Source organism: Spironucleus salmonicida, chromosome 1 (assembly GCF_000497125.1).
Source record: "Spironucleus salmonicida strain ATCC 50377 chromosome 1, whole genome shotgun sequence".
In the NCBI taxonomy this organism is placed as follows: Eukaryota; Fornicata; order Diplomonadida; family Hexamitidae; genus Spironucleus; species Spironucleus salmonicida.
Window position 1 is genome coordinate 1,058,477 of NC_090596.1, and position 17,571 is coordinate 1,076,047.

The 17,571-nt window shown below is 47.3% G+C and overlaps 23 protein-coding genes and 2 non-coding genes across 25 annotated transcripts; 13 read left to right on the forward strand and 12 right to left on the reverse strand. All coding sequences in view use genetic code 6, as the record gives it.

The window, feature by feature from the left end:
* Positions 1 to 54: 54 nt before the first annotated feature.
* Positions 55 to 309, reverse strand: SS50377_20701 (uncharacterized protein; the record flags this gene model as incomplete). Its single annotated transcript, XM_067904640.1, has 1 exon — positions 55 to 309. One exon carries the CDS (start codon positions 307 to 309, stop codon positions 55 to 57), a length of 255 nt encoding a protein of 84 aa, XP_067768122.1.
* Positions 310 to 517: 208 nt separating this feature from the next.
* Positions 518 to 868, reverse strand: SS50377_20702 (Cysteine-rich protein; the record flags this gene model as incomplete). Its single annotated transcript, XM_067904641.1, has 1 exon — positions 518 to 868. The coding sequence occupies one exon, from the start codon at positions 866 to 868 to the stop codon at positions 518 to 520; it is 351 nt and encodes a 116-aa protein (XP_067768123.1).
* Position 869: 1 nt separating this feature from the next.
* On the forward strand, positions 870 to 1,139 carry SS50377_20703 (Transmembrane domain-containing protein; the record flags this gene model as incomplete). The annotated part of the gene is made up of 1 exon (XM_067904642.1): positions 870 to 1,139. The coding sequence occupies one exon, from the start codon at positions 870 to 872 to the stop codon at positions 1,137 to 1,139; it is 270 nt and encodes an 89-aa protein (XP_067768124.1).
* Positions 1,140 to 1,250: 111 nt separating this feature from the next.
* On the forward strand, positions 1,251 to 1,493 carry SS50377_20704 (uncharacterized protein; the record flags this gene model as incomplete). Its single annotated transcript, XM_067904643.1, has 1 exon — positions 1,251 to 1,493. One exon carries the CDS (start codon positions 1,251 to 1,253, stop codon positions 1,491 to 1,493), a length of 243 nt encoding a protein of 80 aa, XP_067768125.1.
* A 54-nt stretch (positions 1,494 to 1,547) lies between these two features.
* Positions 1,548 to 1,835, forward strand: SS50377_20705 (uncharacterized protein; the record flags this gene model as incomplete). The annotated part of the gene is made up of 1 exon (XM_067904644.1): positions 1,548 to 1,835. The coding sequence occupies one exon, from the start codon at positions 1,548 to 1,550 to the stop codon at positions 1,833 to 1,835; it is 288 nt and encodes a 95-aa protein (XP_067768126.1).
* A 43-nt stretch (positions 1,836 to 1,878) lies between these two features.
* SS50377_20706 (uncharacterized protein) lies at positions 1,879 to 3,780 on the forward strand (the record flags this gene model as incomplete). The annotated part of the gene is made up of 1 exon (XM_067904645.1): positions 1,879 to 3,780. The coding sequence occupies one exon, from the start codon at positions 1,879 to 1,881 to the stop codon at positions 3,778 to 3,780; it is 1,902 nt and encodes a 633-aa protein (XP_067768127.1).
* A 43-nt stretch (positions 3,781 to 3,823) lies between these two features.
* Positions 3,824 to 4,552, forward strand: SS50377_20707 (Transmembrane domain-containing protein; the record flags this gene model as incomplete). The annotated part of the gene is made up of 1 exon (XM_067904646.1): positions 3,824 to 4,552. The coding sequence occupies one exon, from the start codon at positions 3,824 to 3,826 to the stop codon at positions 4,550 to 4,552; it is 729 nt and encodes a 242-aa protein (XP_067768128.1).
* Positions 4,511 to 6,127, reverse strand: SS50377_20708 (putative Amino acid transporter; the record flags this gene model as incomplete). The annotated part of the gene is made up of 1 exon (XM_067904647.1): positions 4,511 to 6,127. The coding sequence occupies one exon, from the start codon at positions 6,125 to 6,127 to the stop codon at positions 4,511 to 4,513; it is 1,617 nt and encodes a 538-aa protein (XP_067768129.1).
* Positions 6,128 to 6,703: 576 nt separating this feature from the next.
* On the reverse strand, positions 6,704 to 6,973 carry SS50377_20709 (Transmembrane domain-containing protein; the record flags this gene model as incomplete). Its single annotated transcript, XM_067904648.1, has 1 exon — positions 6,704 to 6,973. One exon carries the CDS (start codon positions 6,971 to 6,973, stop codon positions 6,704 to 6,706), a length of 270 nt encoding a protein of 89 aa, XP_067768130.1.
* Position 6,974: 1 nt separating this feature from the next.
* On the forward strand, positions 6,975 to 7,325 carry SS50377_20710 (Cysteine-rich protein; the record flags this gene model as incomplete). The annotated part of the gene is made up of 1 exon (XM_067904649.1): positions 6,975 to 7,325. The coding sequence occupies one exon, from the start codon at positions 6,975 to 6,977 to the stop codon at positions 7,323 to 7,325; it is 351 nt and encodes a 116-aa protein (XP_067768131.1).
* Positions 7,326 to 7,647: 322 nt separating this feature from the next.
* On the reverse strand, positions 7,648 to 7,718 carry SS50377_t20008. Its single transcript has one exon. It is a non-coding gene; the product is annotated as a tRNA-Gly (tRNA).
* Positions 7,719 to 7,780: 62 nt separating this feature from the next.
* On the forward strand, positions 7,781 to 8,101 carry SS50377_20711 (Transmembrane domain-containing protein; the record flags this gene model as incomplete). The annotated part of the gene is made up of 1 exon (XM_067904650.1): positions 7,781 to 8,101. One exon carries the CDS (start codon positions 7,781 to 7,783, stop codon positions 8,099 to 8,101), a length of 321 nt encoding a protein of 106 aa, XP_067768132.1.
* Positions 8,102 to 8,120: 19 nt separating this feature from the next.
* On the reverse strand, positions 8,121 to 8,193 carry SS50377_t20007. Its single transcript has one exon. It is a non-coding gene; the product is annotated as a tRNA-Asn (tRNA).
* Positions 8,194 to 8,277: 84 nt separating this feature from the next.
* On the forward strand, positions 8,278 to 8,556 carry SS50377_20712 (uncharacterized protein; the record flags this gene model as incomplete). Its single annotated transcript, XM_067904651.1, has 1 exon — positions 8,278 to 8,556. One exon carries the CDS (start codon positions 8,278 to 8,280, stop codon positions 8,554 to 8,556), a length of 279 nt encoding a protein of 92 aa, XP_067768133.1.
* A 29-nt stretch (positions 8,557 to 8,585) lies between these two features.
* On the reverse strand, positions 8,586 to 8,765 carry SS50377_20713 (uncharacterized protein; the record flags this gene model as incomplete). The annotated part of the gene is made up of 1 exon (XM_067904652.1): positions 8,586 to 8,765. One exon carries the CDS (start codon positions 8,763 to 8,765, stop codon positions 8,586 to 8,588), a length of 180 nt encoding a protein of 59 aa, XP_067768134.1.
* A 438-nt stretch (positions 8,766 to 9,203) lies between these two features.
* SS50377_20714 (uncharacterized protein) lies at positions 9,204 to 9,533 on the forward strand (the record flags this gene model as incomplete). The annotated part of the gene is made up of 1 exon (XM_067904653.1): positions 9,204 to 9,533. The coding sequence occupies one exon, from the start codon at positions 9,204 to 9,206 to the stop codon at positions 9,531 to 9,533; it is 330 nt and encodes a 109-aa protein (XP_067768135.1).
* Positions 9,534 to 9,616: 83 nt separating this feature from the next.
* SS50377_20715 (uncharacterized protein) lies at positions 9,617 to 9,865 on the forward strand (the record flags this gene model as incomplete). The annotated part of the gene is made up of 1 exon (XM_067904654.1): positions 9,617 to 9,865. One exon carries the CDS (start codon positions 9,617 to 9,619, stop codon positions 9,863 to 9,865), a length of 249 nt encoding a protein of 82 aa, XP_067768136.1.
* A 1,118-nt stretch (positions 9,866 to 10,983) lies between these two features.
* SS50377_20716 (uncharacterized protein) lies at positions 10,984 to 12,279 on the reverse strand (the record flags this gene model as incomplete). Its single annotated transcript, XM_067904655.1, has 1 exon — positions 10,984 to 12,279. One exon carries the CDS (start codon positions 12,277 to 12,279, stop codon positions 10,984 to 10,986), a length of 1,296 nt encoding a protein of 431 aa, XP_067768137.1.
* Positions 12,280 to 12,286: 7 nt separating this feature from the next.
* SS50377_20717 (uncharacterized protein) lies at positions 12,287 to 12,592 on the forward strand (the record flags this gene model as incomplete). Its single annotated transcript, XM_067904656.1, has 1 exon — positions 12,287 to 12,592. The coding sequence occupies one exon, from the start codon at positions 12,287 to 12,289 to the stop codon at positions 12,590 to 12,592; it is 306 nt and encodes a 101-aa protein (XP_067768138.1).
* An 82-nt stretch (positions 12,593 to 12,674) lies between these two features.
* On the reverse strand, positions 12,675 to 12,908 carry SS50377_20718 (uncharacterized protein; the record flags this gene model as incomplete). Its single annotated transcript, XM_067904657.1, has 1 exon — positions 12,675 to 12,908. The coding sequence occupies one exon, from the start codon at positions 12,906 to 12,908 to the stop codon at positions 12,675 to 12,677; it is 234 nt and encodes a 77-aa protein (XP_067768139.1).
* A 268-nt stretch (positions 12,909 to 13,176) lies between these two features.
* On the reverse strand, positions 13,177 to 14,025 carry SS50377_20719 (uncharacterized protein; the record flags this gene model as incomplete). Its single annotated transcript, XM_067904658.1, has 1 exon — positions 13,177 to 14,025. One exon carries the CDS (start codon positions 14,023 to 14,025, stop codon positions 13,177 to 13,179), a length of 849 nt encoding a protein of 282 aa, XP_067768140.1.
* A 12-nt stretch (positions 14,026 to 14,037) lies between these two features.
* On the forward strand, positions 14,038 to 14,970 carry SS50377_20720 (uncharacterized protein; the record flags this gene model as incomplete). The annotated part of the gene is made up of 1 exon (XM_067904659.1): positions 14,038 to 14,970. One exon carries the CDS (start codon positions 14,038 to 14,040, stop codon positions 14,968 to 14,970), a length of 933 nt encoding a protein of 310 aa, XP_067768141.1.
* Positions 14,971 to 15,100: 130 nt separating this feature from the next.
* On the forward strand, positions 15,101 to 15,298 carry SS50377_20721 (uncharacterized protein; the record flags this gene model as incomplete). Its single annotated transcript, XM_067904660.1, has 1 exon — positions 15,101 to 15,298. One exon carries the CDS (start codon positions 15,101 to 15,103, stop codon positions 15,296 to 15,298), a length of 198 nt encoding a protein of 65 aa, XP_067768142.1.
* An 11-nt stretch (positions 15,299 to 15,309) lies between these two features.
* Positions 15,310 to 15,666, reverse strand: SS50377_20722 (uncharacterized protein; the record flags this gene model as incomplete). Its single annotated transcript, XM_067904661.1, has 1 exon — positions 15,310 to 15,666. The coding sequence occupies one exon, from the start codon at positions 15,664 to 15,666 to the stop codon at positions 15,310 to 15,312; it is 357 nt and encodes a 118-aa protein (XP_067768143.1).
* Positions 15,667 to 15,785: 119 nt separating this feature from the next.
* On the reverse strand, positions 15,786 to 17,513 carry SS50377_20723 (Tryptophanase; the record flags this gene model as incomplete). The annotated part of the gene is made up of 1 exon (XM_067904662.1): positions 15,786 to 17,513. The coding sequence occupies one exon, from the start codon at positions 17,511 to 17,513 to the stop codon at positions 15,786 to 15,788; it is 1,728 nt and encodes a 575-aa protein (XP_067768144.1).
* Positions 17,514 to 17,571: the final 58 nt, after the last annotated feature.

Below are 17,571 nucleotides of genomic sequence, written 5' to 3' on the forward strand. Positions count from 1 at the left end.
TAATAAACTTTTCATTTCATTTGAAACTCTAATATTAAAGAAAAATTTACTTTATCACTTTAACATGGCATACTTTAGTTTTAGTGTGCGGTCTTCCAAATTTTTTAATCTTGCTTTAAGCTAATTCGTACGATCTGTATAATCTGGCACATGTTACATAATATGCATAATTTTTTAAAATGCCGTTTCTTTTTATGCTTTTTATGACTTTAGTATTGGTGGATGTGCTTCATCTAGTTAAATAATAAGCTGATTTTGTTTAATAATTAAATCATCAATATTTTACTAAATCTAAGATTGATTTGTCATTTCTGAAGTGGAGATTTAATGTAATTAATAATATAATAATATCAAATTTGCGCTTAACTAAAAAGGAAAATGTCTAAATTACATGAGTCCTTAAATAAAGATTAAAGTAAAGTATCATAATACTTATTTTTGATACTCCTAGTAAGTTGAATATCTAGACCCAACTATATTCTAATATCAAATATAAATAAACCAAAATCAGCAACGCTCACTGCTTGCAGGCGCCGCCGCCGCAGCACTTCTTGGGGGCCTCCTGGGCCTTCTGCTGGCAGCACTGGCCCTCAGCCTTCTTCTCCTCGGTGTGGCTCTGGCAGCACTCCTTCTTCTCCTGGCAGCATTTTCCCTCCATTTACAGAGGAGCGGGGCTGGGATTTTCGCCGAGAATTGACTACTACGGATATAATAATGGTATATGCTGTGACTCAAAAGTATACAAAGGGGGAGCACAGTCCACGATCCCGGCCGCCCCGCAGGTGCCCTCGCTGCAGGACTACGAGTACCGCGTGTCCATGAGCGAGTTCCTCCACAAGCAGCAGAACGACGCGGCGTGCTACTTCATCATGGCCTTCAACGGGCTCACTCTGCGCGACCAGGCCCTCGGGCTCACGGTCATCTTCTCCACCACCGCCCTGCTGGCCGCGTTCCTCGCGTACCAGCTGCTGAACTTCTGGGTCAAGCGCCAGTTCGACGCCGCGCTCGCCGCGCTCCGGCTGCCGGGCTACCCCAACCCCGCGGGCGGTGCGGCAGCCACGGCGGGGCTCTGCTCCAACCTCGGGGTGCTCGCCGCCCTCGCCTTCCTCGCCCTCTCCAGCCTCGCAGTGTACCTCTGAGGGCGGGCCAGCACCCCATCCGCCCGCGACCGAAACACTGTAGATGCCCGGAACACAAATCGCCGCCGCGGCAGAAACAGCGGCCTCGGATTATCCACTCGCCCTCCCGAAATGGGGACGTGCGCGCAGAGCAGCAGGCTGGAGGACTTCGAGAACGCCCTCAGCGGCAAGGTGGCGGTGCCGGCGATCGAGCTGGTCCTGGCGCAGCGCGTGGCGTAGCAGGGCGCCGCGGAGACCCCGGAGCTGTCGGAGCAGGCGCGGGGCGGGACGCGGACGCGGCAGTGCAGCAACCTCATGGACCTGGACCTCAGCGCCTTCCTGGAGGCGCTCGGCGAGGTGGAGCTGGGCCAGTGACGACCTTACTTGTATACCATTTTCACCGCCCTACTCGCGTAGAGCCCCGCACGAATGAAGCAGAACCCCGGCACGATTTTTACTACATCTTTTGGCATCAGGAGCTCGCGTTCAGCAAATATCATCATCAATGACCTCATCACTGCGCAGACAAACGATTTCGAGTACGTGATCAATCCTAGCTCAAACTCAGTAAAAACACGCTTTCGTGAAGAAAAAATCATATATGATGACTACCAATAAAATATATCTGTTGAAGTTGATGTTAGCTTTTTACCAGTTGAAAGTAATAAATTATATGAGATCAATGTCGAATTAAGTGGAATACGTTGTTATAAGTGATCGGATGAATAATATTATTATATTATAATAAAAATTTAATAAAATGAACTCATTATTATTAGTTTTATAACTACCATTAACAGCTGAGTAACGTAATATTAAGACAAACCTTTGCTCCCCATTAAGCATTAATAACACAAATATACTTTTTCCAACACTAAATATGGCAGGTTTTGGACAATTTGTGTTTTCAAAATATCATTGGATGATTACAGAAAGTTAATTTCCTTAACTTATGGCAAATTCTATAATAGTAGCTACAAATGAAGCTTATTTAAAAGAATATGTCAATTAGTCATATACGTATGGCAATGTTGGCTAACTGAATAGTATTCTTTTAAATGAAGGTTTTACTATAGGACAATTAGAAGACGCTTTATCAGGTTATAGTAGCAGTAATATAAGTTTTCTTATCCTGCCACTTATTGATTGCTCGTTTAACAACCAGAATGTTCACGAGTATTTATAAATTATACCAGATTTTAAGTAGTTTTCCAACCAAAATCTTGATACAGATTTGATTTTAGCATTTTCTACCTTAGTTTAGAATAATTTCAACCTGAGAAGTGCATATAATGAAACTTTGCTGGGTTCGTTATGTTACTCCTAAACAAAATTACTTAATCCTGATTTTTAAATTATATCCACTGTATTTAATCAACTAGGCTAGCTTTTTGTTGAAAATATCCCGATATCATCAGTTTAGTTGAGTGGTTAGAAATTCAGTGGTTCTGAAGGTTTTGTTTCCTTGGCTATAGGATATGGTGCATAGTCTTATCTTGGTGAAGCTGATATCATGCAGTCGACAATGGGATATTACTTTATTACAGCGGCAATTTAGTCTGTCTTCAAGAATATCTCCATTATAGTGGTTTAGTAAATTTTATAGGAAATTAGCTTTTACACCCCACAGATATTCAAGGATGGCCAAGCCCTAAATTCCATCACATTCACGAACTTACTGAAAATTATGGAGTTCAGCCCAGAAAAAACTTTTCCAAATCCAAACTTAGATTTCCTGGTAGTTATGGGAATTAAAAATATGAGTAATCTCACCCCTAGTTCAACATAATTTGCAAATAGATTCCCAGGAATGTAATTCGCCAGCTAGCAGTTGGTCATAGTGTTTCGGTGCTTCGATTGCAACGATACGGTGGAACCAACGTTAGAAGAAGTTGGGGCAACGCTAGTGTCATAGGCTTAAATGAAACAACTAGATGGCTATACTATTTTTGTTAGTTTTACCAATGGATAAAGAGAAGAAAGTTTTTACGTTGCAACTATTGGAAGTGGGAAAAATGAAATTTACAAGACTATGTATCGAACCATGGCAAATTTCAATATGATGACACCCTCAGAAATTCAGATTACTGTTTGCAAATAGCTTTCTATAGGGAGAGTAATGATAGGATAGTGCCATGCGCCACCTCCATAGGACTTTCGGATAGCAGTTTATAATATGGGATTTATAAATGATATTTATGTTAGAATGTTATCTGATACACTGATTTCTGTGAATGAAAAGATATACTTTGAAGTAATACCGTCTAGTACAGGAAACTTTAGCATCAGCATATCTTGCACTTATTTATACTAGAACAATTTTATACTTTTGGGCTTCTCATCACTTGTTAAACATAAGCTAAGTTTAAAGTTTTTGTAGAATCAGGGAAGTCTAGGAATATGCAAAATAATAGTCTGCCCAACGGAATATCTAGTTAACGACATCTTAGTTCCTATCCCGACAGATAAAATTAATAAATCCGGAGTATATTCTAGTTTATGTGGAACTACCGACAGCTTTTCTGTAGAGAAATAAATAGTTGGTATGACATTTTTCTTTTGCTTTAGCGTTTATGGAGTTTTCTTAGTTTCGTATTTTGCTATACTTTAGATCGTACACAAGAGGCAAGAAGTGCTAACAAGCAAAATTAATTAATACTGATTTTATGGTATTATAATAGTGATAGAAATACTTACCACTTCAAATGAATCTCTCTCTTAGTATATTGGTTGATTTGTGGACGAAAACGTTGGGGTTCCAAATCGCAATTCCTTTGCTAGCAGTCTGCTACATTGCATTTTATACTCTTAAAATGTACCAGACACCCCCAGGTTCTCTGACATTGCGATCTTCTCGCAGCACTTCGATCTTTGCATCCCTGCTATAATTTGGTGGATTATTTGTGGCTCTCGGGCTACTAATTCAACTTCCATCCTTCTATGTTATGTTTGTAGCGTACTTTATTCAATTCTTGGTTTATATATTTGGGTCTGTCATGTTTCTTGGCACAAAGACTCCTCGGTTTTGCTGCTCAAAGAATATTACAAATAGCAGAATACTGCGCATTCTGATTGTCATACAGCATATCTTGCTTGGGGTTTTGAGCACGGCTGCTGTTCTGTTAGCTGGAGCCGATGTAAGCCCAGAGACTATACATCAGTATTAAAATAGCAAAAGTTTTGAAAATTGCTACAAATGCCTCGTTGGTGGTACATTTTATATTGTCATGATTCATTTCATTGGGGGCATTGAAGAAGCTATTTGGTACCTTGTGTGGATAAAGCGCGATGAGAGTATTGGATAGCGCAGGAAGGTGATTGTTTGGGAAGACTCAAATGGGATCATTACGGAGTATAGTTACGACTAGAGCAGTGAAAACATTGCTTGGCTCTCACTTAACAAAACTTTACACCATCTTTTTTATATTCATTGACGCCCCTACACCGCATATTACCACGCTAACGCCGATACATAGTCCTATGGCAATCTTACGAGTTACGCGAATACTTTCTACGGTGGTACCCTCCTGTACCTAAACTGGAGCCTCATTGCTGATATGCGAGCCTCTGTCATTTGTATTGAGCTCTTCTAGCGCCTATTGAGCCTCAAGCATAACATTCTGATTACTCGGTCCACTACTCATGTGATAAGTGCATCCCTGATCCGAAGTCGCAACTACAATTGATCGCGTCCTAAATATACTGGGAGTTCTAGGGTGGACCTCGCCGAAGCTCTTCCTATCATGGCCAAACATCCGAATGGTTAGAGCCCTTGCGCGCTCTACCGGCATGATATGAGCTAAAATAGGTACCATTAGAGGATCTACTACATGCATTGCGTCATTTTCTGCATCAGCATGCTAGTTCTAGCTCCTCAGCTGTGGAAGTTTTAGGGAAAATATGAACGGAAGATAGAAGACGTACACAAAGCCGCTCAGCGAAGCAAATATTGCAAAAATAACGACAATATTTTCGTAAACTGCCGCCAGGGCAAAACTAAACACGACAAAAAGACTGCTAATGAGCAATGCCCATAATTAGCCCTTTTTATCATTTATAGACATGCCATATTACGCGAGAAGAGTCTCTTTTATAGGAAAAATAACTAGTGGGAACGATATTATAACGACTAGGCCATAGAGGAGACCAAGAATGTTAAAATATATAAAATTACACTCCCCAATGTTCACGAATATATTGTTAGAAATTTTAGTACCGAACATAATTGCTCCCATGTACCCTACACAAAGATAAAAAATCGTTCCAAACGTTGCTGCTATCCAAGCTGAAATTTTGACAGTCTGTTTCTTGAAGATCGCTGGGCCTTATACAGAGTTTAGCAAAGAAGGAATAGCATTATACGAACCAAAATTCGATTAAATTGACGGGATATACATCAAAAAAAGTAACACAGCTTGACCTGGGGATTGTTCTGGTAAAATATTAATATGATAACTCCCGTTCCCACAGATACTTTATTTAGAAAATCTAATGAAAAAGATAGTGGCTATCGAAATAACAGTAACAAAAATTATCAGGGACGATATTGAGCTTACTTTAGCCAAAATAGACATCTTGGAAACAAGAGTAAGTGGAAAGACAATGAAGAACGAAATAACAATTTTTACCCAGATTATGTTGAAATCTCCTGTGCTGAAAGTATTCTTAATAAATGAATACGCACTGCGGGATGAAATGATAATATAACCAGTACAAAACCCATAATAAGATACTATCAGACATATATTTAATAGTTAACATGCCTTATTTCCACAGATTTTTTTAGTAGCATCTCTATAAGACATAGCTCCAGAATAATGTATTGCTTCAGTAAATTATGCTAAAAGTATAATAACTATTACAAAGATAAGACTAAATGATAAAACAACTAATACCACGCCTAGTTATGAAAAAATATATGGCATTGATAAAAGCGAGGCTCCCATCATCTATGATACCAGTGCAAATGAGACAGTGGTCTTCTAGCTCATATGAACTTCTTTATGCATTTAAAAAAATTACGAAGTGAAAAATTAATTAAATATATCTTTTACATTTTTTCATAGCATAAAATATCGAATACTAAAATTCTATTATATTGTAGAAATTAGTTTCCTAGTTTTATAATTAATATTTCATAATATAGCTAATGCGTCGTTTTATTCATAAATAATTGTTTATTTATAATTTATATATTAATGAACTAATATTAAAATGATATTTCTATGTTGACCATTAATATATATTGATATATATTTTAATTTAAATTTTCCAAAATAATCAAAGTAAGTAAAATATTATATTATATGAAATATTCCATATACCTACTCGTATTAGAAATCAAAATTATTTTGCAGGCATCTTTATCTTATTAGTAAATTCATATTATGATACTTTATGCTTGGATAATGTGAATTATATATATGAGATATCATAGTATCAATTAATAACTATAATTACTTACTAAATTTAAAATAATAATTATCACAAGATTCGGTATTTATTTTGGGTTGAGAAATAGTTATTCAAAGCTATATTGGAGTATTATCAGTATTTAGGGAAATATTTAAGTAGATACAATCTCCTCAGAGGTACACTGCGAGGCTGGAGAGGGCGAGGAAGGCGAGGGCGGCGAGCACCCCGAGGTTGGAGCAGAGCCCCGCCGTGGCTGCCGCGCCGCCCGCGGGGTTGGGGTAGCCCGGCAGCCGGAGCGCGGCGAGCGCGGCGTCGAACTGGCGCTTGACCCAGAAGTTCAGCAGCTGGTACGCGAGGAACGCGGCCAGCAGGGCGGTGGTGGAGAAGATGACCGTGAGCCCGAGGGCCTGGTCGCGCAGAGTGAGCCCGTTGAAGGCCATGATGAAGTAGCACGCCGCGTCGTTCTGCTGCTTGTGGAGGAACTCGCTCATGGACACGCGGTACTCGTAGTCCTGCAGCGAGGGCACCTGCGGGGCGGCCGGGATCGTGGACTGTGCTCCCCCTTTGTATACTTTTGAGTCACAGCATATACCATTATTATATCCGTAGTAGTCAATTCTCGGCGAAAATCCCAGCCCCGCTCCTCTGTAAATGGAGGGAAAATGCTGCCAGGAGAAGAAGGAGTGCTGCCAGAGCCACACCGAGGAGAAGAAGGCTGAGGGCCAGTGCTGCCAGCAGAAGGCCCAGGAGGCCCCCAAGAAGTGCTGCGGCGGCGGCGCCTGCAAGCAGTGAGCGTTGCTGATTTTGTATTTATTAATCTTTAGGGCAGCAAAATGAGGCGCTCACGCTGGCAGGACGCTTAGTGGGACGTGCCTGGTCAGCTAAAACGGGCGAAACCGAAATTTGCGAAATCGGTATCAACCGCGTCAGCTGTGTACTTGATTTGCAGCTAAAACGGACGGATTTGCCAGAAACTCAAACAGGCAATTTTTGTTTTTTTAAATAATATTCTGATTGGTATATAATAATTGATTTTATTAAAATTATTGGTTGTTCACAATCCTATCGATTTCGTCTAACCGCCATTTTTGTATACTTTAAATTTTAAAAAATATGCACTACCCGGGAATCGAACCCGGACCAAAAGCTTGGGAAGCTACCATTCTACCACTAAACCAGTAGTGCTAATATATAATATTAATTAACACGCAACGAAGATTTAACTACACCCTATTTCCAATTTTCAAATGGAGTCGCCCCGCTGCTAGCTGCTGCCAGTCCCGAACATCAAGAAGCCCCTATTGATTTTTACAGGAATTCTAAACTGCATCGTGCCTGGAATGGGCCTTCTGGTGGCTGCCTGCATCGAGAACCAGCAAAACTTTATGCAGCTTTTCAGCCTCGCTTTGATGCAGTTCTTCCTGATTATGCTTTTCCTCGTAGGCTACGTTTGGGGTATCGCGAACGGTGTCAAAATGATTTTGGCCAGCTGCAAAAAGGAGCGGAAAAGTGACGTCGAGGAGGTGGCCAAGGAGCCTGAGTTCAAGGGGAAAGCGAAAAGAGTGTGAGATTGGGATTTTAAAAATGCGCCTTTTGGCGGGATTGAACCGTCGACCTTGCGGTTAACAGCCGCACGCTCTACCAGCTGAGCTAAAAAGGCATATTAGAATATTATTATATACAAAATGAATAAACAAATATTATTAAAATTATATTATGATATCCTATAATATTTGAATTCTAAATGAAGTACTCACGTGAAATTGAAATTGCTTTGGCCCTACAGCAACACGAGCTGTCGGAGATGTAAGAGTTCCACAATGAACAGGTACATAAAAACCTCAAGATGACTACGGAAGAATTCGAGGAACTAGCTCTAAAAATCTAGCGCTCGCCGCTGCTTTAGACACTATTGGAAAACCCCACAAATCTCAACGACATTATTGAGTACTCCGGCTACCCCAAGCTGGATTTTCGCCTCAGCCAGAATGTTAGCTTTGAGAACATATTCAAACGCGACTGAAACCAAATACGAAAATTTGAAAACGTTGGTCACTGAATGTTCGCGATCTCCCCTTCGTAAACGTCAGTCAGATTGTCCTTCCCTTGGCTGGAAACGAGATATTTTTGCTGCACGCACGTCATCCTAATCTCATCAAACAGGGTGTAGCTGAGCGCTGAGAGCTCCATGGGTAGGATCTGTGTTCTGTTTTTTTGGCAGCATTTGTTCATTTTTGCCGGGTTAGTGATTTCCAGGCATATCGCACTACTTTGGAGTGAAAATAGGTTTAAAAATATAGGTTTTCCACCTACTCCTTACTAATTTGAGGCAATAGGAAACCCATGTAGAAAGCGGGCTTCATGCGGGCCACTGTTTCTAGATGGCCCATTTACGCTCTGTTGCGATTTCCCTCAAAGTCAACACCGCGTCTCGGCCTCTGCGATCATTTCTTTTATTAGCGGAAACCGTAAATCACTGACGTTTGGTCTACTGAAAATTAGAGATAAATTCCATTTTCTGACCTTTTCGACGCTGCTACCCAGGACTGGTTTGAAATTCTGTTTTTCACTTCATCAAAATATTATCAAATTCCGCTCCACAAAAAAACCAATTTTTGAATAATGTATTATTATACATTAAACTATATATTATTCCCTTCCATAACTAAAATGAACATAACGAAAGAAAACGCGCAGGTCGTCCTGAAGGGACAGATAACGTCGTTTACGGCGGGAATGGAGGTCCTGACCGTTCCAAAATAGTGCCACTTCATAGTCGAGCTGGAGGTGGAAAAGATCTACTGCGGCAGCCTCCCGAAGGGGCCCCTGAAGATTATTCTGTCTGAGGGGCAGCCGCCGGTTTTGGGCGAAAATTCGGTCCTTTTCGGGAGTGAAGTAGGGGGCTTTTTCGCGTTCGCGGGTCAGATTTGCGGTGAGTCCGAGGCGATGCAGGAGACGTTCGACCAGCTGGAGGAGCAGTTTGCAGCAGAAACGGAGTGAAATTTATTGGCTCAAATGGAAGAGAAATATATACTAATAGTATATAATAATCATATATAGTGGAATAAACATGGAATGGGTAAATGATAAATATTCGTAATTTGTGGGTTATGAGGACGGGGTTCAGGTTGTGTGACTAGTTTTCTGGGGTATATGCGGAATATATAGGTGTTGAGGAGAAATTGTGGTAAGAGTTTGCGTTTTTGCTTTAGTGCGTTATATTTTAGAGGTTTATTTTCTTAGACGTAGACAGTTGTACTCAAGATCAGGAGTTTACATATTAATAAGGTATATATATTTTTTAGTATATAAAAATTAGGCCAACCTGTTGAAAAATCATCGTAAAAGAGGTTTTAGTTAGGTTATGATTTTAATAATTAGTTTTATTTGCTTTGAGAGGGGGTTTCAACTGTATATATTATAAATAGATTTTACATATTGTGAGTGTGGTGTTAATAATTTTTGTTGTAATACTTAATTTTGTATTCAGCTAATCTGTTAAAAACTAAAAGCACTTTATAAATTCAAGTAATTATGATCATATTCTTCTTAAAATTGTAAATATTATAGAAACAAGCCTAATTATAAGATAATATATCTACAATAAAGTAATAATAGTTTTCCTATAAGAAATCTCATTATTTTTGGGGCAATTTTAATATACTGAGTCATGAAATGCTAAAATAACTGGAAGGTAAGAATATTCAATATATTATGTCTTACTTATCAAATATTCTTATGATCAATAATTTTATATATATAATCATTAAATTCTGAAATATATATAATATTATTATTATACATAATATATATTATGAACTAAGCAACCTTAAATAAAACTACGAACCCAGAGAATGCCTGAAAACAAGCCTGAAACAGAAAAACCTCACAAGGTTAAAGATATGTTTTAAAAAATGAAAGATAAAATGCATCATGAGCCCAAGACGAAAGAACCAACTCATCCAGAGCCTCAGGGATGAATGAGATTTACATTATTTATTTCATTTCTGACAAAAGCCCTACATCGCGGGATGCTATTGTAGAGTATGCTCTAATTTAAAGGAAAGTATAATGTATATTTATTTTAGTCAACTATAGGGCAATAATGACGTCCTTACACAGGATAGAAGCAGGTGTAAAGGCAAATTAGAAAGGGTCACTTCATGCTCTGACTGTCACCAGAGCACTTGGTTCCGCCCTTGCAGCAGTTGGCCTACATATTTTATGGAATGACTAATAACTTTTTTTGTCGAATCAGACTAATTACAAAATAATATAACAATACTATAAGTTTACGTAAACGTATACTTTATTATCACTTTTATTAGTATTTAATATTTATATTAAGCTAGTTTCTCCTTTCCATTATCATATTCTTGACTTGACGTTGCAACATAAATACTATACCTAGGCTATAGGTATCGTTAAACTGAAGACAGAAACTCGTAATTCAAGGCTAAGCATAAATAATGCTTCCTGTACTTTATTCCGAACCAGTTGAGTCTGCACGAACCTCGGGCTATGCCTTTCGGTGCAGTCCGGCATGACGTGGGTGAATATATGCCTACGGTATCCTGGCGGGCTTGTGGTCGCTGCCATACGCCCTACTCCGTAGACCCTCGCAGTGCTACTTGGAGTGCCCTCCCACACCATGGGAGCACAGTCCACGATCCTGACCGCCTCGCAGGTGCCCTCGCTACAGGACTACGAGTACCGCGTGTCCATGAGCGAGTTCCTCCACAAGCAGCAGAACGACGCGGCGGTCCTGCTGGTGTCCCTCGCAGCGTGCTACTTCATCATGGCCTTCAACGGGCTCACTCTGCGCGACCAGGCCCTCGGGCTCACGGTCATCTTCTCCACCACCGCCCTGCTGGCCGCGTTCCTCGCGTACCAGCTGCTGAACTTCTGGGTCAAGCGCCAGTTCGACGCCGCGCTCGCCGCGCTCCGGCTGCCGGGCTACCCCAACCCCGCGGGCGGCGCGGCAGCCACGGCGGGGCTCTGCTCCAACCTCGGGGTGCTCGCCGCCCTCGCCTTCCTCGCCCTGTCCAGCCTCGCAGTGTACCTCTGAGGGCGGGCCAGCACCCCATCCGCCCGCGACCGAAACACTGTAGATGCCCGGAACACAAATCGCCGCCGCGGCAGAAACAGCGGCCTCGGATTATCCACTCGCCCTCCCGAAATGGGGACGTGCGCGCAGAGCAGCAGGCTGGAGGACTTCGAGAACGCCCTCAGCGGCAAGGTGGCGGTGCCGGCGATCGAGCTGGTCCTGGCGCAGCGCGTGGCGTAGCAGGGCGCCGCGGAGACCCCGGAGCTGTCGGAGCAGGCGCGGGGCGGGACGCGGACGCGGCAGTGCAGCAACCTCATGGACCTGGACCTCAGCGCCTTCCTGGAGGCGCTCGGCGAGGTGGAGCTGGGCCAGTGACGACCTTACTTGTATACCATTTTCACCGCCCTACTCGCGTAGAGCCCCGCACGAATGAAGCAGAACCCCGGCACCATATTACTAGCCGCAACTCTCCCAGACCGTGTTCGCCGCTGGGAAGGCAGAGTAGTAGTGCTATCCGAGCCAGTCTACAGCATATATAGCCTATATCCATCCTAGACGTATGTCGACAGCAAACACTACCACGCAGCGGTCTGCGAAGAAGGGCACTACGCAAGGCCGCCTAGTCATGCTACCACTGGGATTCGAAACATCCCTTACGCCCACCTTGGTCCTGAGCTCCGTCCTCTGCAGGATGGGCATAAAATTTATGCAATCATAGTGCGCATGGTGCTGTGGAGCTAGCACTAAATACTAGCTGATGCCTCCGAGTCGCAACCGCAGAGCACGCTCTGGCGCAGCTGCTCAGTGCTGTTTCCACCCTGTGAGATGGAGTGTTTAGTACGTCTTAGCGCGTAAACTAGACCCCCTTTCGTCAACGTTTAGCTGGCGAAGTGCTAGAAAGCTTGCCAAAATTGCACTAAAAACTGATACCTGGATAGAATATTAGTCTTCGCGAGTCATTTCCATCGAGCAAGTGTCTTACCAAATGCAGCTATACTTACTAACTATGTGAAACCCTACTCTCAGAAAATATTTTGGTCGCAAGCAAGCCTCCAAATAGCGAGTTAGACATTTTGGTCTGTCCACGCGGAATTTCACTCCGAGATACGGCCAATATATTTAATAGCTAGTTTGGGTTTCTTGGGCCTGGTAGAGGGTCTCCGTACGCGTAGTAGCATGAAATTCCAATTAGGACATTTTGCAAATATCCCCACATAGGGCATATTAGTATACATTGTGTTGCCTTAGATTTTGGACGTCGGCGACGTTTGGATGAGTGGGGGCTTTCTGTGCGTTAGAGGGAGAGCCTGCAGCTAGTAACGATCCATATGGCCGAAGGTAGTTTTTCAGGGTTGCTAAAAGCTATTGTATCCGCGTACTCATAGTCATAACGCTCAGTAATGACTGACCTGGGTAGTCAGGTAGTTTGAGGAAGCAGGATGGCTAGTTTACGAAGGTAACGGAGCGCTGGGAATGTTGTTGGGCTTTGGGGCTAGCCTAATGGACAAATTCGCGTGATTTTAAGATTAAGCTTAGGCCTACGTGCCTCCTGCTGCTGGTGGCATGGCGGCCCTCATTTGCGCATCGACGCACAGGTCAGAAGAGTCGTACGGCTTAGTATTCTTGCCACTCTGCCGCAACATGTTCAGCTGCAAAGCTGGCGCCTGTCCTCCAGGGGCGTCTACTGCTCATTCGTACTGGAAGCTCGCGCGTGCTAGATCTGAACCACGAAGGGCAGCGGAGACACCACACCGTATGCGGTTAAAGCCTTGGACGGCGTCCCGCAACGTGGCACTGCTTCAAGGGTGCAGCCAAGGTATTTGATCTTAGCCCTTCAGAATCTACGCCGAGGGACCCAAGGCGAGCTTATTTGGGAGGCAGTGCAATATTACCTTCAGAGCACCGACCGTGGATCCAAACATGAACACGGCTTGCAAAATACCTCAAGCGCCTGGTAGTTTCTCCGCGCATCGTGTCCCGAGAGTTTTGTCGCAGTAAATTCCTAGGTCCAGGGATCACCAAGCGGATGGCATACGCTATCTGTTGTAAGTACTAGATGCCAGCGCAGCGAGGTCCTGTACACTTTGCTGACCACCGGGAATGAGTCTGAAACGTTATGCTTTCTTCACGAGGGCACTCTACGTTTAAAATACTTATATAAATATAATTTCCAAAAGCGCAACGCAGTAAAATGTGGTTCTGGTGTGGTAGTTAACCAGCCGTAGTACCTTATTCGGGATAGCCGTGTAGCTCCTCGCACATATGAATTCTTATTCCAATTTGAACACCCTTCGATAGCCTAGCCGCCAAGAAGGCGACGTTCGCCTCTTCCACTGCGGCGTAGAGGATAAGCTAGTAACAATGCTGAAAGCCTTTTGTGGAAGATTGACCTCCTTATGCTGACATATAAGCTGGGTGCTAGGTGCCACAGCTCAGACCTACCATGCAGGCGATGATATGCTGCTCCTTTGGATGCTTTGGGGAATTTGGTGCAAATGCAGTGATAGGGAGATTCTGAGTTTCCCGTAGTCGCGGGAATTGGGCTCTGCAGGCCCATGTCCGGCCCACGACTTTACCCCACCTAGCACGGGACCCATTCGTCGAATTTCACTCTCTGGTAGGGGAGGCTGCGACGGACGAGGGCACACCGAGCCCGCGCGTCCTGTGGGACCGAATGGACTCGTGGGCGGCGGGCGTACGAGCCCAGCCAGGTACACAGCCCGGCCTAGAATAAGCGGCGGCGCTGGCGTGGGTAGTGGCAGTCCTGCATGTTGCTACGAAAAAGTAGTGGGCATTCTACGGGACAACAATTACCACCACCATATAATAACCCGCGTGCCAGACATGGGCGAGACGGTCAGCAGGCTGAGCGACCGCGTCCGGACCGACCTGTAGAAGGTGGAGCAGGCGCAGGCCATCTTGGGGCACAAGCAGCCCCCGGAGGCGTCGGCGGTGATGGCGATGGCGAACCCCGTGCTCGTCGCGCAGCGCGCATCCCCGTCCCAGCCTGGGGTGCTGATGAAGAAGAACCAGAACGGTCGCGGGTGCCAGCCGGTCTCGGGCCTGTTCGCCCGGGACGAGGTTCTGCCGCCGCTGCTGGAGGACCAGCAGGCGCCCCTGCAGACGGCGCGGCCCAACCCGACCATGGGAATGTCCGAGTTCGCGGTCAAGAAGATCGACACCGCGAAGCTGAAGCGGCAGGAGCATCCGGCGCACCTGGCCACCTCGCGCATATCGTCGCGGCCGTCCCAGATATTCGCGGCGCCGAGCAAAACGAAGCGGGGCGGGTCCATCATGGAGAAGATCGGAAGCAACCAGGTGGCGATCCGGCTGCCCAGCAGTGGGAGGACGATCCGGCTCACCATCGAGGGCGACGAGGAGATGGTCTGAGTGAGGTGCTTTCGCGGCACCCTTCCATTCTCGCGGGCGGGTATATTATGTGCTAATTGGCGCGCAGGCCAGAGCCGCGTCCGCATTCGGAGTGTATACTCGGCCCTCGCGGCGGGCCATCCCTCCGCAAATGCACCTGCCGCTGCTCCTCGCGCACACGGGCACCCCGTCCCCGGCCCGGCGCTCCCCCGGCCTCGCGACGCTGCCCTACCTGCAGCAGTGCGGCCTGCGGAACCAGCGCCTGCGCTCCTCCCTGGACGAGAAGTGGGGCCAGTTCGAGGCCATCAAGGCCCGGATCCGCCGCACGGCCAGCGGGCTGCGCCAGTGAGCCTCGTTTTCTCACTCGCACGGCCGCTCCGGGTCTGGCGCGCGGCCCTTCAGACTGCAGCCCGGCGGCCGGGGGACCCGCCGCACCCGCGTCGGCCGGTGGGAGGGAGCCTCGTGCTGGCCCAGGAAGGCGCTGATCTCGTCCGCGCGCACGGCCTCGGTCCTCTGGCGCACCTGCTGCGCCTTGATGCGCGCGATGTCCTGGCGCAAGACGACTGCGGCTGGCTTGGCCTGCTCGGGCGGGTTGGTGAAGTGCAGCGAGGGCAGCTGCCGCACGGGGTCGTACCTGCCGACCTGCAGGAGCCGGGTCTGGAGGTTGACGGCGGCGCGGTTCTGCGCGTACTGCTTCTTGAGGTGCTTCGCGGCCATCATGGGGCAGGTGGCAGGGGGCGTATAATAACTAATATCGGTGTTCGGCGAAAGACCGCATACTGGCTAATACACGCACTCCACATGGGACGGCGCGGGCCAAAAGATAAACCAAGAGATCACTGCGCGTAGTCGAACTGCATCTTGAAGTGGTGCAGGCTGAGCTGCCTGAGGCCGGCACGGTCCACCACGCCACGGATGTCCGCCCTGCAGTCGAAGAGGAACTTGATCCAGAGCGCGGCTGCGTCCAGGTCCGAGTCGCTGTAGAGCTGCCTGGGGATCGCGAGGCGCACGAAGTTCCCGCTGACGGCCTCCACGCTCTTGTAGGGCGCGTTGCCGTGGGGCGAGTAGAACGCGGAGACGCCGAGCTCGCAGCCGCGGATGCCCTTCGCGAGCATGAGGCCGACGAGGGCGTTGCCGAGGAACTGGGCGCGCTTGTCCCTGCCGAAGAACCTGTCCACGTCGATGTACACCGCGGAGGTGCCGCAGGGGTCGAGCACGGGGATGCCGAGCGCCTTGAGCTGGGCCGCGAACCGCTGGACCTGGTCGATCCTGCCCTTGAGGTAGTTGAACTCCACGACCTGCTGGAGGCCCGCGCACGCCGCCTTGATGTCGCGGCCGGTAAGGGCGCCGTAGGTGAAGTGGCCCACCTTGAGGATGACGCCGTCCATGATCTGCTGGAGGATGCAGCCGGTCTCCTACCCCACGAACTGCCCGAAGTTAACCGACTCGGGGGCGAAGCATACCGCGCCGCCGCAGTTGGCGATGCCGTCCTTCTTGAGCGAGATGGTGAAGCCGTCCACGAGCGCGAAGGTCTTGTGCACGATCTCCCGGACGGACAGGGGCGAGTCCTCGATGGTCTTGATGAGGTAGGCGTTCTCGGCGAAGCGGCAGGCGTCCATGATGTAGGGGATACCGTGCTTCTTACAGAGGGCCGACACCGCCTCGATGTGCTGCAGCGACACGGGCTGGGAGCCGCCGGAGTTGTTGGTGATCGTGGTGAATACGATCGCGGTCTTCCCGGGGGCGGCCTCCACGTTGCGGCTGAGCAGCTCGAAGTCCCCGTCGCCGAGGTACTTGTCAGATGCGCAGTAGGTGCCATCGCGCACCTTGGGGTTGGGGTGGTTCATGAGGTTGAAGGTGACGCGGACGGTCTTGCCGTCGGGCGCGCGGAACGGCTTGTCCGTGATGTCCAGAATGTGGCCCGAGGTGGTGTCGAAGAAGTTGTTCGTGCAGATGACGTTGTAGTCGACTGCGCCCTCGATGGTCCGGTAGTCGCGGTTGACGAGGGCCTGTGCGAGTGCGGGGAACAGCTGGTTCTCGGCGCCGCGGCCCTGGTTGACGATGTAGTTGAAGTTCTTGCGGAGCTTGTACTGCTCGTTGAGGGCCTGGTTGCGGTGCTTGCCCAGGAACACCGAGGCGTAGCGCTCACCGAAGATGTCGGCCATGGTGTCGTTGAACTGGTACCAGCCCTCGTTGGAGCCGTAGGACTCGTCTCCCTGCATCATCTGGCCCCACTGCGCGGTGGTCATGGCGGAGGAGCCGGAGTCCGAGAGGAAGTCCACCTCGAGGTGGTCGGCGGGCATGTAGAAGGAGTTGAGCCCGACCTCGATGACCTTGGCGGCGCGGATCTGGAACTCTTCCCGGGGGTCCGCGGCCAGCTGGTTCTTGGGCTTGACCACGTGATTGATGAAGGGCCGGAAGGCGGAGTTGAGCGCCTGGGCCATCACGAGGAGCTCCGGGGGGATCTGGCTGACCCTGTCGGCCTGGGTAGTCTTCCAGGCCTCGAAGCGGTCGTAGAAGGACGTGAGGTAGGCGAGCTGCTGGGCGGGTTCCATGGCCTGCATTTTATGGGGGAAGGATTGAAAACGGGAGCGAAAAATTAGTCATGCTTTCGGGGCGGCA